The sequence below is a fragment of the Seriola aureovittata genome, chromosome 23 (assembly GCF_021018895.1).
Source record: "Seriola aureovittata isolate HTS-2021-v1 ecotype China chromosome 23, ASM2101889v1, whole genome shotgun sequence".
Lineage (NCBI taxonomy): Eukaryota > Metazoa > Chordata > Actinopteri > Carangiformes > Carangidae > Seriola > Seriola aureovittata.
The window spans coordinates 14457917-14476024 of NC_079386.1; the positions used below are offsets into that span (position 1 = coordinate 14457917).

At 42.4% G+C, this 18108-nt stretch overlaps 1 protein-coding gene across 1 annotated transcript in view; it reads left to right on the plus strand.

Moving 5' to 3' along the window:
• arhgef40 (Rho guanine nucleotide exchange factor (GEF) 40) overlaps positions 1-12506 on the plus strand; it is a 39880-nt gene extending 27374 nt beyond the window's left edge. Inside the window, exons 22-27 of the mRNA XM_056369193.1 lie at positions 1530-1709; positions 2056-2236; positions 4161-4271; positions 7328-7437; positions 9153-9196; positions 9433-12506. Coding sequence (XP_056225168.1) covers positions 1530-1709; positions 2056-2236; positions 4161-4271; positions 7328-7437; positions 9153-9179 — 609 coding nt within the window. The 3' untranslated portion in view covers positions 9180-9196; positions 9433-12506. The remainder of the gene's footprint in view (positions 1-1529; positions 1710-2055; positions 2237-4160; positions 4272-7327; positions 7438-9152; positions 9197-9432) is intronic.
• Positions 12507-18108: the final 5602 nt, after the last annotated feature.

Below are 18108 nucleotides of genomic sequence, written 5' to 3' on the forward strand. Positions count from 1 at the left end.
AAATACTGTAGGTGTAAACATTTGTGCTCCATAAAATCCTGTGTCTTTGTCAATGAAGACTTGAACTGAAGACAGTGAAGTGTTCTTTTATCACGCTCACATCACAGATAGAGGAGAGTAGCGTACAAAGGGAGGAAGAAGTGGGAGGAAAGAAGGCGTTTCCTCAGACAGACCACTACAAAGAAACACTTTCGTACCAGTTAAATGTGGATTTGAAAAAAACAGCTTTAACCTTTATCAAACAATGTCAGGGAACACAGTATCTACTTGCCCCATATTGTGCTCCTCTGACACAGCAGTATCACTCAGAGCTGGTCGTGAGAGACAAATGTTCAACTCCCACACACACACACACGCACACACACACACACACACAGCCACACAACTTTCCTCTCCTCCCCCTTTCGAGCGAAGGGAGAGATTACGGCAGCACAAACACTATTGAGCTACTTCATATCACGCTGCAACAGCTCTCCAAGTAAAATGCCTACAAGTGCAGGTGTGTGTGTGTGTGTGTGTGTGTGTGCTTATGGGTGGGTGTGGGTGTGGGTGTTCATAATATGCGTGAAGCATCACTTATATCATGACCCACACATCTCTAGAGGTTTAAAAATAAAGTTCCGTGTCACCACTTGCTGGTAAATTATCGGCCCTTTTAATTTCATTGCCGGAGCGGTTACTCTGGAGCAAATGTTTGCCGACCTGTTTGCTGTTTGTTTGTACGTCTAGCATTGCATCCTTAAGGAGCATTACATAACCTATGACTTTTATCAACCTCTCTCTGCCTCTGGTAGGAGTCGCAAACAGCGCAGCAAAGTCTTCGCCCTGTAATTGACGTGAACAATAAAGTCACATTTTTACAAAAGGCATGAGTCAGCCGGCCAATTAGAGCAAAGATCCAGCAGAAAGAAGCATCCTTGTGAAGAGGGAATATGTCACCACGCAAGGCACTGTCATAATAATACTCCTTTGTCCTATCTTTTATTGAACTGAGAATAAAGCTTTTCAGTCTTTGTAACTGAAAATGTCTCGCAACTCCAGACTGAAAATTTGAGTAGGTGAAGGAAGGAGGGTTTGAGATTTTGTTCCAAAACAAACAAAAAAAAAAACTATTACAGCTCGTGTCGGTTAATAAAAGTGTCAGCAACCCTGTGGAGGACCGTCAAATGTGTAACAGTTGTTACAGAGCAAAACCACTTACTGGCCCTTTAAAATGTTTTTCTTTTCTGCACGTCTGGTCTTACATTATTTCACCTGTTGTTGTTCATTACAATCTGCGTTTCTTTCCAACATATTGTTACTTTTTTCAGTTTAATTAATGAACCAGAATTGGAAACAAGTGAAATTACTCAAGCCACTGGCAAAAAACAAACAAACATGGTTTTAACTCAGTTCAAGGATAAATGGCCTCTTAAGATAGAAATTGAGATAGAAATGCAGATGAAGACCTAGAGCCTGAGCCTAAGGCCACGATAAGTGCATCCTAATGTGTGTGTGTGTGTGTGTGTGTGTATAATGTGTGATGTTAGATCCCCGTGGCGGAGCGTGGCGAGCTGGTGCGGCAGGGTGAGCTGACGGTGTGCGGGGGAGCCCGGAGGAAGCGGGCAGGTGTGAGGAACGTGTTCCTCTACCAGCACGTCGTCATCTTCACCAAACAGAAGAGCACCGGCTCAGGACGCATCGCCTACAGCTACAAACACAGCATCAAGGTGCACAGCCCTCACACACCAACACACACCGCCTCGCATAATCTTCTCCAATTTTCATTCTCTCTCTCTCTCTCTCTCTCTCTCTCTGTTTGAAGGGTTTTCACTTTCTGCTTTGATTAAACTGAAAACAAATGTAGACAAAGTGAGTCTGAGGTTATTGGCTGTCATTTGCAAAGACAACACTGATGACTGGGACGCTCTCTGTGTTTCATCCCATCACTTTATTTCACTTTCAAATTGACTTTTCTGCAGCACACTCTGCATTCCAGTTAGATTTCCTTCCATTCCTTCTTCTCTGTTTCAGTTCATTTGTTGACTTTAACACCTCCGTGTTTTCTCCCTGCAGACGGGTGAGATGGGTCTGACTCAGAGCGTCGGCGAGGACGGACTCAAGTTTGAACTTTGGGTCCGTCAGGCTCCGCGAACCAAAGACTGCATCACGCTGCAAGCGAAGGACAGGGAGGGCAAGCAGGCCTGGACTCATGACATTGCTCATCTGCTGTGGACACATGCCATCAACAACACAGGTACCGTACGACCTTCGACTCCAGAGGCCTCAACTCAACTACACTCTCTCCAGACGAGTGGTGTTTTCACAATTTTACATGTGTGGCACAGAATATGAAGGGGAAAGTGCACAGATTAGGAGAATACTGCTGCATATGTGAAAGAAGCTTGTGAAAGCCTGATAAATAAGTGACGTAAATGGACTGCACTTTGTCACTCAGAGTGCTTTACACTAGAAGCCACATTCACACGGAGATTTTTTCTATACATTAAGCACTTTTCTATCACACACACTCACAATACATCGGGGGCAGTTTGCGGTTTAACATCCTGCCCAAGGACACTTCCACATGTAGACTGGAGGAGCTGGGAATCGAACCACTGATCTTCTGATTGGTGGACGACCCGCTCTACCTCCTGAGCTACAGCTGTCCAAACATCCTCACTGGTCCCCGCTTGAGGCCCAGCGGCTCAGGGTGCCATTAGCAGCCAGTTATATACCACCGAACTCTCCCGCTGAACTGTTTGAGTTGCATTATGGGTAATGTAGGCACCAAGTTTTGACAAGAAAGAAATATTTCCCTGGATCGTCTGCATTGATTTTAATCTTTCTGTCCGTCATGAATTGACAGTGTTAAATGAATGGCCTACTCTTTAAAGGTCCCATATTATATAAAGGTAGATGTCCATGTGTTGTTTGATTATAAAGCAGCTTTAGCTTCTATATTAATACTGTGAAAGTATCAAATTGCTCAGTCCACAGAGAAATGCACACAACCTGTATTCAGAAACTGAGCCCTAAAACAAGCCATCAGGACGTCTGTAACTTTGTGATGTCACAACTATACAGTCACAGCCCACAGCCATGCCCGCCCACCTGTACTGACCATCAAACCTTGCAGGATTTGGTTTCTCTGAGTGTTTTACCCGAAATCTGCTATGTTTTTATTCAATCACCAAGAAAACGGTGAGCCAATCAGAAGAGAAGCTCAGAGCATTCTCTCTTCTGATTGGCTCACCGAGCTGATTTTACTAGCGCTCCAGAGAGAAGCCTGAGAGAGGAGATGTAAAACTACATGGTTTTTGTTTTCTAAAAACCACAAATATATTTTCTTATGGATAAACACTTAAAACACCAGAAAAGTGTAAATAAGGAACATTTAAGGAAGTTAAAAATACTTTTGTTCAAAGTGAAAAGTCACCTCATTTTCTGCACCCACTGGTTGTAAAGCAGGAAGTTTAAAGGTCACATTCTCAGCTTTCAACCTGAATCCCAGCAATGTCATGTGGCCCCAAACACAGTGGAGGTGGTTCTGTTAGTTGATGGTTTAGCTGTTGAAGCTTTTATTTTTTTTTTAAATTTGGTTGTAAAGAAAAGGGGAACTGTATAAAAGTCACATGGACTCACAATTGGCTGGCAAGGACACTAAACAAAGCCGATTCCTCTCTGTGTAACTTAATCTTAGTTACCTTTCCTGTGCGTAAAGAACAGATAAAAATATCTGCACCGGTCCAGTCTCCTGTTTGATTTTTGTTCATTTATTTATGCCCAGATTTCCAAAGCACAAAGAACTGCTGGCTATCACATGTCATATCCATGAAACCTTGCATCTCAGTGTCGCTTCCTGTAGCTGGCTTAGATTACAGTATCACACCAGACAAGATGCACTGCAGCTGGCATAAAAAAAAAAAAAAAAAAGGGGACTGACACATTTTTTGGCGCAGTTACTTGGTGCTCAAACGGTACTGTTCTCACCTACCCAGACAATAAACAGGGTGTTTTCCTCACCCTCTGACAACTTGTCTTATTCCCTTAAAACACTAAAAGTACTCACATGAACACAACTTGCAAATACCCTAAAAAAAAAAAAAAAAAAAAAGCAGTATGGAGGTTGTATTTTTAAATGATTTCTCCTCCCTGCTCCTCCCTCTCCCCTCTCCCAGAGCTGTGTCTGAAGGAGTCACTCTGCATGGGAATTTCCAGTAAGCTGCTGCTGGACGCGACAGGGACTCCAGGCTCAGAGCTGGACTCCATCTACAGTCTCAATGACAGAGGTAAGCTGGAGAAGGCTGTAACACATCTGTAATACTTCCACAGTGTGTGTGGGATGCCTCAGGTACCAGAGGCACATAAGTGCTTCGGGTAACTGCACGGGAAGAAAAAGCATTCGCATCAAATATTTGAAACGGAAATGTTTTTTTAATGAGGAAACTGTTTTAAAGATTAAATTCTTAAAGGACAAGTGCACCTTTGTGTCATTTGATTTAACTATAGGTGCATCATTAACATGAAGTTGTCATGTTTGGGAGAAACTGAGTGATCAGATGACACTCAGGTTTGAGCGCCACTTCTCCCCTCACACATTCTGAGTCGGCTTTCAGTTCAGACGAAGTCGGAGGGTTTTATGTGACCAGATTGGATTACTGGATCGTTCAAATGTGCTCTCTGAGCTGAGAGTGATGTGGCCCTCAGATTACGGACAGGAAACAAAAACGGGTCCTGGGTGTATCTCCCCATGTGACAAGGTAATAATGTGGTACATGTTTTTTTTTTATCTTGCGCCCCCGAGCTACTCTATGAATTTTTGATATTTGTCTCACACTGAGAAATTCTGAAGAGCTGTGACGTGCCTGCAGAGAATATGGAGCGCAGTCAAGAAGCCTGACTATGGAAACACATTTCACATCTACCACGATCAAATCCCATCACAACCTTTCAGTCCCATGTCTCCGTTTAACCGTGGCTTTGTCTGGGTTTTTATATTGAATCCATGAGTGAAGAACACTGCTGTGATGTTAAAACACCTAAGGCAGATTTTTCTTTGTATTTCTTCTGTATTTTTTACTCCTGTATTTACTTTCAGCTAATGCAAAGATGATACGACTTAATATTTTTGTTCCAAGCAACACGTAACTAATGTAAAACTGATTCCTGAAGTTTTTGTTTTATATATATTAAGGTTTCATCGCTTTGAACTTCCACTTGGCCACTAGGGGGCAGTGGAGCAAACTTTAAACACAACACTTGCCTCTTTATTAGTGATGGCATGTGAGACGTCAAGGCTTCTGAGTGAACGTCGAGTACAGCTGAGCTTTTTATGGTTGACGCGTGTATCATTTTAGACGTATGACGTAACTGACGACATGTGACGCCTCACTTTTGTAGCTTACCACATTGACTGCTTTTGGTCGCGGTTCGAATTAAGGAAGGGCGTGACATTTGACTATAAGACCTCCGAGAGAAATTATGACTTTTATAGTTTTGAACACACATTGGCCGGTTGCATTTGCAAAGGATCCACCAGGGAAAACTAAGACTTCTCAGACACTTTGCTCTTATTTCTCCCAATAAAGTACAAGCATAGTAGTGAAACATTATTATGGATGCTTTAAGTTTATTGAAATATATTTTTTCAAGGACATATGTTTATTCCTTTTACAGGAATTACTATAAAGGTATGCTTAGAAATGAAGGTACAATCATGGTTTCACTTATGCTGATAGTTTGTAATATACATGCGGTTGTATCGTAGTCGCCCGTTTTACATTCTGGCCAGTAGATGTCGCTGTGTTAACATGAAGCATCAAAGAAATGAACCTTTTCTCAAACCACTTTGCTGGACTGTTTAAATGCTTCATGAAGCTTCATCTTACCACCACTACTGTTGACACACCCAGCAGACACACAGCGACAGTCTTGTTGATTGTGAGTCATTTTTGTGTCCGGCCGATGAATATAAGTCCAATTTTCACTTTGCTTTTAGCTGTATTTTGGTTTTCATTGATTCATGACTAAAATATCAGGCTATTTTCGTTCCACTATTAGCGTTCACTAGTTGCTAGCTTTGTCAGCTGTTAAGTGTCATTCTGGGATGTGGGTAAAACCAAAACAATGAGCTGGAACAAGCTAAAACGTTAGGTGGTAACTTTCATGTGGGTTTGTTATTACAAGCTATCTTTCATCAAATCTTTCACATTTCGCATTGACGTTTAATTAAATATTTAGAAAATGGGAAGTGCTGCTTTAATAATATAATTGTTACAACATTAACCATGTAAATGTAAAAGCTGTACATAAATGTCTAAACATTGAGATATTTTCTGAGGAGAGTTTGGTCACAGACATAATGTTGAAGCAGGAATATGTTGTCAGGCAGCAACATGAAAATGAGAGAAATCAGTCAATTACATGAAAGTCCATGAAGAACAACCAAAAAAAAAAAAAAAGAGTAAGAGACTGTCATTATCTTGCTTTTACTTAATGCTATCAGCAACATTAGCGCTCTCTCCACCTACACGTATAATCAGCAACAGGTTCAAACAGTTCCCTGTTGAACACACTGAGTACAGACATTATTCTGCCGGAAAAAGGCAGAAAATTACCAAATGCGATAGAACCATCAGAGGCAGGTTGAAGAAAAGTTACGATCTGTGTCACAAAGGAACTCCTGGAACACACACATTCACAGGCTGATGGTATATAATCATATAAGAAGATCAGAGTTTTCCCTTTAAGAAGAGGGATCCGTCCACAGGGTTAGAATATGAGCAATTTAAATAAAAACACCCAATTTAAAGCACCACCCAGTCTCCAAAGGCTGCTGCTGCCTTAGAGCCAGGGTGATTTCCCATGCATAGCTGAGTGTAATGCACATACTGCTCACCAGGTGTCTCATTGAGTGCAGCAGCTCAGGATTTCAATGCATGAATTGTCCTCTGGGACAGAGCACGGTGTTAGAAATTCATTGAACAGGATGAGAAAAATGCCTTCTCACTCTGACTCCTCTCTCTTTGTCTCTCCCGTCCCCGCTCGGCCTCCATTTTTAATTTCAGGAAAACATTTTGACACGGTGATTTTTACATTATAAAAGTGCACACACACGCACGCGCACACACACACACACACACACACACACAATGCCTAAGGTAAATGGAAAACAACCCATGCAATCACATCATGTCTGAAAGCAAAATTTGTATTATAAGTGTGTTTACAACCTGCTGGATATACTGTGTGTTAACCCACAACCATTTCTCTCTCTCTCTCTCTCTCTCCCTCTCTCTCTCTCTCTCTTTCTCACACACTTTTTCTCTCTCTCTCTCTCTCTCAGTCCACAGTAGCTGCTCAGACTCCTCCTCTGTCGGCAGCCAGAAGGAGGGGGGATCCCCGGCGTCTGGGAGGGACCCCAGGAGAAGCTCTGGATCAACAAGTTACTCACAGGTGAGTTCAAAGTGTAAGCCCGTATCACACAATCTAGCAATTTCAAAAGTGAACGAACACAGTTTGTATTTGGAGAAATGACCCAAACCCTTCTCCATGCTTAAATATAGATTTGTAATGTGAGGAATGTGAAATGAGTTGCTGAGGGTTAGCTGGGCTTTTCTTTCCCACTGGAACCACAGACTGTTTTATAAGGGTTTTTAAAAGGAACATGTGAACTTTACCTGCATTTCACAAAACGCCCCTGATCTGGCTTTCTGATGGCCCAGGAACTATGCGAGTGAAGTGCCCTGCAACTGAGACTCCTGCTGCTACAACCATTATAATAATAATGTTACATTTTTTCACACAGCAGTACATTCCTTGGTTGTGATGTTATTGGTGTTTAAACTGAGTTCTGTGTCGTTGGCTTCCTAACTATTCCAAAAACGAGCAAGATGAGACAGAGTGGGCTAATGAGACAGACAGTCCCAGGGGTGTCCCTGTTGGTTAGAGGTTAAGACGTCAACCATGAACTGCAATGTCCCCTGGTTTGAATCCAGACCGTCCTTGACTCTTATCTCCCTTGTTCCCTTTAATCTGTCGACTATTTCTTTTTAATAAGGGCAAAAAAATGACCCAATATTATCATTAGTAATAATAAAGTACTTGCTTCTGCACATCTCCCCGTAGTGGACAGTTCAGACAAGAAATTAGGGCAGAGGAAGTAGGGATGACGTGCAACAGAGGTTCCCAAACTGGAGACGTTGTCTTAGACCCCAGACGCCATAAATTTGTCATTTTCCAATCTGCACTAATTTGCCTGATTTTCAGGCGCAAATCTTTTTTTAGGTAAGAAGCCCATTTGGGTTTTATCCTTTTTCCAGCACAATCCCTTTTGTCTCTTTTCTGATGTATTATACATTATACATAAGAGAAGATTTTTGCTCAAGTGTTTTGTTATCCATGCAAAATAGAAAATTAATCCTAAATGTTCTGCAGCTGTTGTGGATTTGCAAACAGGATTTTCACAAAAGAGACTTTTCATCACTGATTTAGCTCCTGAGGCTCCTCGTTTCACAAGACTTCCCACGTGTCTGCTAAAAACTGTACGTTAAGGCCTATATGAAAATGTCTGCTGTATTTATGTAACCTCTGTCTGAGATGATTGAAGTCATCAGACGGCTGAAGCTGGAACAGTTTCATGGAGGTGTTTTATTTAAAAGGGTCCTTCAAACAGCAAAAGCTTTTCTACATGTTAGTAAAAGGAAGCCAGAATGCGTGCATCTTCTTAGCTGTAAGTAAACAGAAATACCTGACTGGCATCTCCACGGTAGAGTTTAAATGAATTTGCTCTGTTCACACACACACACACACACACACACACACACACGCACACACACAAACACACACACACACACACACACACACACACACACACACACACACAAACACACGCACACACACACGCACAAACGCATTCTCTCAATCTCCTTATCTAGCAAACAGAATATGACAGATTGGCAAACAGACTGCGCTGGGAACAGATTGACAGACAGACGGACACACGCAGCCAAAACAGATAGGGCAAACACACAGACAGCGATATGCACATATTCAACAACAGAGGGAGGATTGCCGCTCGCTGTGCACACGTACGCGCACACTTTTAATATGCACGCACACTTTAGCGCAGAATATAAGATGTGACTGTTTCTTTCTTTCTCCCTCCTCAGAGTCAGTCTCCCTCTACAGCTGTGTAGCTGTCATCGCAATAAGAGTAAGTTACTCTGTTTAGTCCATGTTTCTTTCATCTTTTTTCCTTTCTGTTGTTGCTCACTTCACGTCTGCTGCTCATGTCACTGCGTCGCTGCATTGCTCACTTTCTGATTTCACACCTTCCTCACTTTTTTTCTCTTCTGAAAGAAGGATTTGTGTAAAGATAAAACCCACTTTGTAGGGAGTGTTAATATTTTATTCTCTTTTGCGTCCTCCTTCTCTTCCTGTAACAATCAGAAACTGGACCCTGGACTTTCTAAGCATCTCTACTCCACCTGTGGGCGAGCCAAACTGGACCTCGGGGGGCAAAGAAGACAAAAAAGAGAGACCCTCGGACTCTATTTGAACTTCTCCCACATGCTTGCTCTCCTTCCCCCTTTCCCCCTTGCCCCCTTCACCCCCTTAAAACAAATAAAAAGCCAGCAGATTAGCCGGAGTAGCTCTGCTCTGCTTTCTCTCGTTTTAAACAGCTCTGATACGAACCCCTCGAAGAAAAGCTGCATCCAAAAAGGATCAAAACTGCCCTGTTTAAAGCATGACAAGCACCAGCAGGGCTCTCTGCACTCCGCCATTTTGGATCTGCCAGTCTCAGTTGCTGGCAGAGTCATTGACACCAAAGGCACTTCAGCCACACAGTGCGGCCATTGTCTGCCCTGCAGCTCCCCACTAGGCCAAACCACTTGGTCTGAACCACTGACTGCCTGGCTGGCTGACTGTACGCATCACATGCTCCAGCATCTGATAATAAACAGGAAGTAATATGCAGGGCGTAAATCCACCGTAGGATTGCAGATTTAGAATGTATTATGTACTTTGTCATTTTCACAACGCTGAATGGACTACTGTAGACTTTCTTTTTTTTCTCCCTGCCTGTGTAAAAATGCGTGGCATAGGCTAGGTGTGATTGCATCTATGTAAATGAGGCAGGGGTGGTGTGAGCATGCACACACACACACACACACACAGTGTCCCTCAACACATGCAGTCATTCTTATTGTTATGAGACAGTGAAGCACTGTTCACATTCACATGCTCACACATACTCACTGTGGCCATTTTAGAGCCTGGCACAGTGGCTAAATCAACGACAGGCAAGGTTGCATCTCAACACATACAGTGAGAATTGCCTTGATGATGAATGGAAACATCTTACAGTATCATATCTTACTGCTATATGTCCCTGTTAAGCTAATGGTATTGTTTTTATTAACAGTGGTAAGAATCTAAAGGCGACATTGTATTTAGTCTCTAAAGTGTAACTTATGTCATCAACATGGTGCCTTAAAACTGTTCCTCAGTGTACTGATGAGAACTGATTATGAATTTAACATTATACCTTTTAATATAAGATGCCATACTCTATATTCCAAAGTATAAAATGGGTGTATGTGCAATTTTGATTTGTGTACAAAGAGGTATTGACGTTACATTTAGTCTAAGCTTACCCACTTGGAAGGCGCTCTCCATAAAATGGAGAAAGGTGGGTCTGTTCGATGTGCTATATTCTGGTTTTACTGGTTTTGTGCTTGCAGCGAGAAGACATGAACTACATTGACTGTTCTTAAAGAAGTAATGTAATCAAAGATGACTTCCTATTCCATTTCAAGATTAGACTGTTTGACATGGTGCAGCTGTGATGTCAGGGAACTGCTTTACCCTAAATTTTAAAGGAATAGTTTGCACTTTCGTTGCAAGAGCTAAAGGAGAAGTGAAATTAGCTTAGCTTAGCACAAAGACTTGAAGTAGAGGGAAACAGGTAGCCTGGCTCTGTCCAAGGGTAACAAAAAACCCCCCAAAAAACACCTGCCAGCATCTATGTCTTACCAATTAACACATTAGGCTATATATTGTTTGTTTAATCCGTACAAACCTATGATTATTGGCTAATGTTTGCATTATCTGCTGTTAGCTAAAATCTTTGAAATACGATTTAAAAAAAACTTAAAACGCATTTTAAGGACTGAAAAATGTCATTAACGTTAATTTGTTACCGCCTTCACAACTTTGAAATTTTAGGAAATATGCTTTAAATATGAGTTAGATGATGCCAATCCAACGTCCGTGGAGTAAAGCTACAGCCAGCTGGTTAGATTAAATTAGCATAAAGACTGGAAACAAAGGTAAAACCAAAGCGTATCAATTTTACACTAAAAATTTGATAAACAGGCCAAGTGAGGGAGAGATGTGTTTGTTAGTGAGCTTTGCAGATGGATTGTGTTACTTTCAGACAGAGTTAACTTGCTGTTTCCCTCTGCTTCCACTCGTTGCGCTAAGCTAAACTAAGCTAACTGACTCTTGCCTGTGTATTCATGTTGTCCAGAGAGAGGGGAGAGTGGTATCAGTCTCCTTATCTAACTCTTGACAAGTGAGTAAGCACATTTCTAAAAACATGGAAGCATTCCTTTCGGATATCGTGTCTCAAAACTAATGGAACAAAAGATAAAAATAACTTCCACTTCTGTAGAACAGCAACTTAACCTCTACCACTCTACCAAACTTACTAATGGATCCATTAATAGAAAAACATGTTACACTGTACACTGAGTTTTATTCAGATCCTCAAAACTGAAAATTTCCATATACATGACAGCACTGAATATGTACTAAATAATGCACAAGATATCTAGAACTTGTCATTTTTTTGTTATGGTGCAGCAGTAAAAACTGTTTCCATATTTCATACAGTGATGTAGTTCATATTTCATGACAGCGAAGATGGAGCCGGTAAAACCAATCAAACATCCACTCACTGGTTTGATTGTATAGCGTGTTTATCAAACAATATCATGCTTAAGGTACAATATGAAACCATCAGGTAGCGAGAGTCGGCAGCAGCGGGAGGTCATGCTTGTGTCTGCAGACAGCAGTGGCCATTTGTCGCCGTTATCAGATTTAGCACGTTTCATATCTGCATCCAAATTCAGAAATTGCAAATGGCTATTGAGCCGTTTCTGAATCAATATGTAATTTGTTGGCTTGGAGAAAACCCCCGTATACTTCATAGCCTTTAGCTGTTTGGTACATTGCGTTATATTGGAAGCAATGTAATGAACACCATCTTTCATTCTTACTGCAGTATAGATTGTCATATGCAGAATCCCTCACTTTTGTATGCCATAGCAAGGCAGTATTAATGTATAGAAACTTTTCTCTCTGCTCTTTTTCTATGACAAACTCTGCCTGATGTTTACAATTTTTGAAGGAATGTTGGAAATGCATGTTATGCTTACTTGATAATTGTACTTTGACTGTTTTTTTTTGTTTTTTTTTTATTGTTCTGTGTTGAATTAAAACTGGATGGAAGCTCCAAACCTCTCGGAAGAGATTTAAGGAGGGGAGGTTAAAGGTTGTGCTCGAACCATGTAGCAGGTCTAACCTCAAAAAACGAGGCCTGTAACCTTCTAACCTCAAACTTGCTGTAATGAGTGGGGTCTCTTCTCTGAAAGCCAGCTGTGCTGCTGCCTCCACCAGGCCTCACAAAAACCAGAATGATTAGATAACTACAGTGCAGCGCCATATCAAATAGTTCCAGGGATCAAATTCTCTAAAGAAGGGGAGGGCAGTTTGAGAGCATGAGTGTGTGTGTCCATCTGTGCATGTGAGGGACATGGAGAGAGGAATGAGAGATAAAGGGTGGGCAAAGAGGAGGAGGAGGAGGGGGCAACAGGAAGGGGCAGAACTGAGGGAGAGAGCGAGGGAGCGACAGAGGAGAAGGACAGGAGACAGTAGGTGGGAATGATGGGAAATGAGCGAGGGCGAAGGGGCAGACAGACAGAGAGGCACAGTCAAGGGGAGAGCAGGAGCACGAGGGGGAGAGGAGGCACGAAAAAAAAGAGAAGAAGAATAGAGAGGGGGGCTTATAGAAAGAGGGAGACACAAAGTAGAGTTAGAACTTTTTTTTTTTTTTCTAATGGAGAGAACTAAGAGAGGGCCGAGAGAGCTGCAGAATGGATGAAGGAGAGAGAGCGAGCGGGGTAAAAGGGGGGATGTTGACAAAGCAGCGAGACTGTGGCGAACAAAGAGAACGTGAAGAGAATGAGTCGGGGGAAACATCAAAGGGATTTTTCAGGCCCGGTTACCGGGACAACAGACATTTGCATGCGATTAGCTTTTTACATCATATTAAGAAGGGTTAGGGTGAGGGAGGGAGGGAGGGAGGGGAGGGGGTGATGGAGGGAGGGAGGGAGGCAGGGAACTATAGATCATACGCACACACACTGTATGAGATAGTGTGAGGGGGGGGAGAAAAAAAAAGAGAAAGAAAAAGAGGGACGTTGGTCATCTCACGCGGATAAACTGACTTATAGGCAGCCAGCCAAGCGTTTCTTTTGTAAATGAGAGTGCATGTTGGGGGGAGATACAGTAATATGCCGGCGCAGACATTTTAGCAAAGGGAGGTCAGAGCAGGCAGTGTGTGTATTTTTATTTTAGTTTCTTTTCTTTTTTTTTTTCTTCTTTGAATACAAGTTTGACACCAAAGATTTAAACCGCTTAGGAACAAACTGCCACCAAAATGACCTCTTAAACAAGCCCATGAACACCGATTTTCAGGTTTATAGCATGATTTGTGTGTATTTTATTGTAACAGCATTATATCAAATTCATCAATTACCTTTTTTTTCAACTTCATTTAACCAGAAAAAGATTTTTAAGTGGCAGAACATAAACTAAAACCCGGACTATGTTATATTATTATTGTAAAGTAGAAAAAATAACAACATAAAATAGATAGAAAATCATGACACATAACCGATTATTGACAATATATCCTAAAATTCCTACAGTATGATGTCATGAACCCTACACAGGTGCGTTCATGCTTACATGTGTATACACCAAACACTGTCTAGACACAGGTATGTGCAGTGTAAATATAAATACATATGGATCATCGCATATTGTATTTGTTACCCAACATGGATTCACATAAACACCTTGTTGTTTGCACACATGCAGTGCATACATCACTCTGTCATACAAAAAACACACACACACACACACACACACACACACCTCACACAACCTTCCCCGCAATCATAAAAGCCATTAAACATGTTTCTATGGGCACACACCCTCCAGCGTTTTACACATGTAATATTATCCCACCATATCTCTCCTCCACCTCCCTCCCTCCCTCCTTCCTTCCTTCCTTCCCTTCCTCCCTCGCTCCTGTCTCTCCATCAATCCATGTCCCCTACCCTTCCCCTCCCTCTTTCCTCTCCATCTCCATCACCATCTCCATCCCTTTCTATCCATCCATCTTCCTCCCTCCCTCTTAATCTCCACCTCTCCCTCCTTATATTTCTCCTCCCCCTTTTTTTTTCTTTCATTCCCTCCTTTTTTTCTTTCTCTCTGGCCTGCTCTGCTCTCTCTGTCTCTCTCAGAGTATGTGTGTGTGTGTGTATGTATGTGTGTGTGTGTGTGTGTGTGTGTGTGTGTGTGTGTGTGTGTGTGTGTGTGATGCTTCAGTGCCCTCAGTATTGTGGCTGCATTGTGCCAGTAGGCGTCGCCGCGACAGCCGTTGTCACGGCAGCATTGTGATGGGGGTGTGAGGGGTGGTGGGGGGTGATGGTGCGTGTTTGTGTGTGTGTTAGTGTGTGTGTGTGTGAGTGTGTGTCGGGGGGTGGGAGTGTATTACAGTATCAATACCCTGACACTGCGACAAAAAGGACAGCAGCCGTAGCCACATATCACTCCACCTCTGCACTCCTCCTCCGTCGTCTCCTTCCTCCCTCCCTCCATCCTTGTGACCCCCACATCTCCACCTCTCCCTCCTCCTCCTCCTCCCGAATCAATTCCTCCTCCCCTCCTCTCAATTGATTTCCCACCATATCTCACTGAATATGTACATATTGATCCCCCCTCCTCCTCCTCACCTCAGCCTCATCCCTCACTCTTTTCTTTCTCTCCTTCTCTTGTTTTTACTCAAACATCTATCAGATTTCATCCCCTCCATCTACGCCCTCCCTTCCCCTCCACCCTCGCCCCTTATCTCACTCCATCTCTCTCCCTCTTTCTGTCTCTCTCGCTCTCTCTCTCTCACACACACACACACACTTTCCCTCATCTTTCATTTCATCTCTCCTATTCTTTCCCCCTCTCTGTGCCATCTCTTCTGCCCCCCCCCTCACTTCTCTCTCCATCACACCTCCCTCCTTGTCTCCCTCCCTCACGGCTGTTTTTTTGGGGGGTTTTTTTGTTTTGTGTGTTGTGCGTGTGTGTGTGTGTATGTGTGTGTGTCTCTGTCTCACTCACTCTCTGCATATTAATTGGTGCATTTCTGCTGCGGCGGAGAAAACAATCAAAGCGTCGGGGCGGGTGATGATGCCACTGTGGCAGCCGCAAACACGTACACATATGTACCGTGAGCATACACACAAACACAAACAGACAGAGAGGGACACACACACACACACTCTTTCTCTCTCTCTCTCTCTCACACACACACACACACACACACACACACACACACACCACACGCGCACAGAGTACAGTTGCAGGGACACATCATCAGACAGAGCATGCATTCATATATGTACTTGCATACACATATATAAGCTGCTGACATGCAAAATGTGCGAACACACACACTCATATGCACACATTGATTTACTATGTACACACACCGAGACAAGCATGCACTGCACATATGCCACAGACTTAGTCAGTCACTCTCAGATACACAATAGCAGGCTTACAATGGCTGATCCAGGAGATATGTTCTGCGTCAGCAAAGACATTTGAATTTCCCAGCCAACATTTACCTTCACACAGTGTGCGAGCACATCACATTTAAATGTTAAAACCAAGGCCTTTTGGTGAAAAATATTCAGACTTTCAATGAACTGAAATTTCTTCTATATGTCGGGACAAAAGCGAATGCACAAAGCCAGAGGTTACATCTAAATACCGTTTGGACTGAAGAGCTGTTATTGACGAGAATAAAATCAAAGCATTTAAAAGTGAGAGAAAGGGGTAAACAAAACATAAAGGTGAACCTTTTTGCATTCCTCACCTAACAAACTGTTCAACTGGCTTTTTGTTGTTGAGATACATACCATATCTCACGCTGTAACTCTCTTTGATCACGGCTGAGAGGTGGTGTAAGAGGAGCGTGGGCTTCTCCACTCCACTCGCATCCTGGCCCACGTTTTGTGGATTTGACTCTCTGCTTTTCGTTGTTGTCATTTGCCCTTGCGCTGCACGCTTGCTCATGCAAGCCTCTTACATAGCAAATGAAATGCAAGAATGATTCAATAGGAAAACACAAAGTCTGTGCTGAAGCATTTTAAAATGCTCGTGATGGAAGCTGATAAGGCCGATGGCAAAGGTATAAGCAGGAGCCGACTTGTTGAAATAACTTTTTTTCCAGACCAGCGATAAGAGGATATAACTGCCAATGCAAGATAATATGGCGATGTGTGTCTCGAATCAAGATCAGTCAGATCAAGATGGTGGATATGCTTTCAACCAGATTCCCATTGAATCAGATACATGTTGCTGGATAAGGCGACTCAAGGCCCAGTCCTCAGTAAGTGCGCTGCACCCTTCCTGTCCCAATGTCAACTTTGCCACATCATAACTGAGTGCATGAAGTCCAACATGTGCAGTTGAGCATTTTCACACACACACCAGATGAGCTGAAATTTGAGTGTATGGGTGTCGAAGGAGAAAAGTAGCTGAACACCAACTGCAGTAAAATTTGACACACTAGCAGGCTGTTTTCACATTCATCTGCTGAACAGATCTTAGTTGAAGGCTGCTTTCACACCTACCTTGTTCGCTTTGGACATTCTGACTTTTTCACGTTTGCCTGGACCAAAGTAGCAGGTGTGAAAGGTGCCTCGGACCAAAACAGGTGTTCTCGGTCCGGATCAAACAGAACCATCAGTTCGGTTTGTTTTAAGTGTGAAAACACTTTTTTTAAAGGTGGTTTGGACTTTCAGACCAATTACAGGAAGTTGAGGGAGGCTGGTCACCCATTAAACAATAGAAGAAGAAAAATAACCGGAAGAGAAGTAAGAAATAAGCGGTGGTAACACATGGGAGAGGAGGAGACGAAATATTTCATTCTAATTTGGTCCGACGACAAAATCAACTTGAAAAAATGCATAAAAGTGCTGAAACTTAGAAGTTGTTTTGTGAATTCTGCCAAACTGACAACGCGCTGATGTCAGGTGCACACCTGTCTATAAACAATCAATGTCAAGTATAGGGAGACGCAGCACAAGTGGGTGATGACGACAGGATGAAGGCATGTTTTTTCAGTACACTCGCAGTATTTCAATTTGAAACCAAAACTAAACGGTCAAAAGCATGAACCTTGGTCCAAACTTTCAGGTGTGAAAACACCCTAAGACGTCTACACGCAAACAATATATATACATTCTGTATATCAATACAAGCTGACGGGAATCCAACATGGAACTTAGACAAGTTTGATGTGGAAACTTGAAACTTCAAGTGCAAATACACTAAGATTAGACTTTTTCAGATGAGCAGCAGTTAAACTTTTCAAAATGAACGATGTTTGCATATTCATAGACTGGATGTTTCAATGAGGGAGAAAAAGTTGACGAGTTCGTAAAAATCTTAAACTTGTTACTTTTTTTTTTTTTTTTTTTTTTTTGTCGAAGAACCATTTTAGACCCAGATAATTATTCACAGCAGAGTATTTTCATGTCTTAACAGCCGCTCTCCTTCAGGTAACTCTACTGTTTGGTTCAGTCTCGCTCCAGCAGCTGAATGAAACCTGCCCGGCACCGAACGGACACACGAGTGATCAGCTGGTGAACAGAACCTGTTAAGTTGGTGGGTTAAAGAGCTGTTTAACCCCAAAAAAAAGAAAGGCGAACACTTGCCTTCATTTCATCAGGTGGTGAAACACCGTTATAAATTGGTTATATATATATA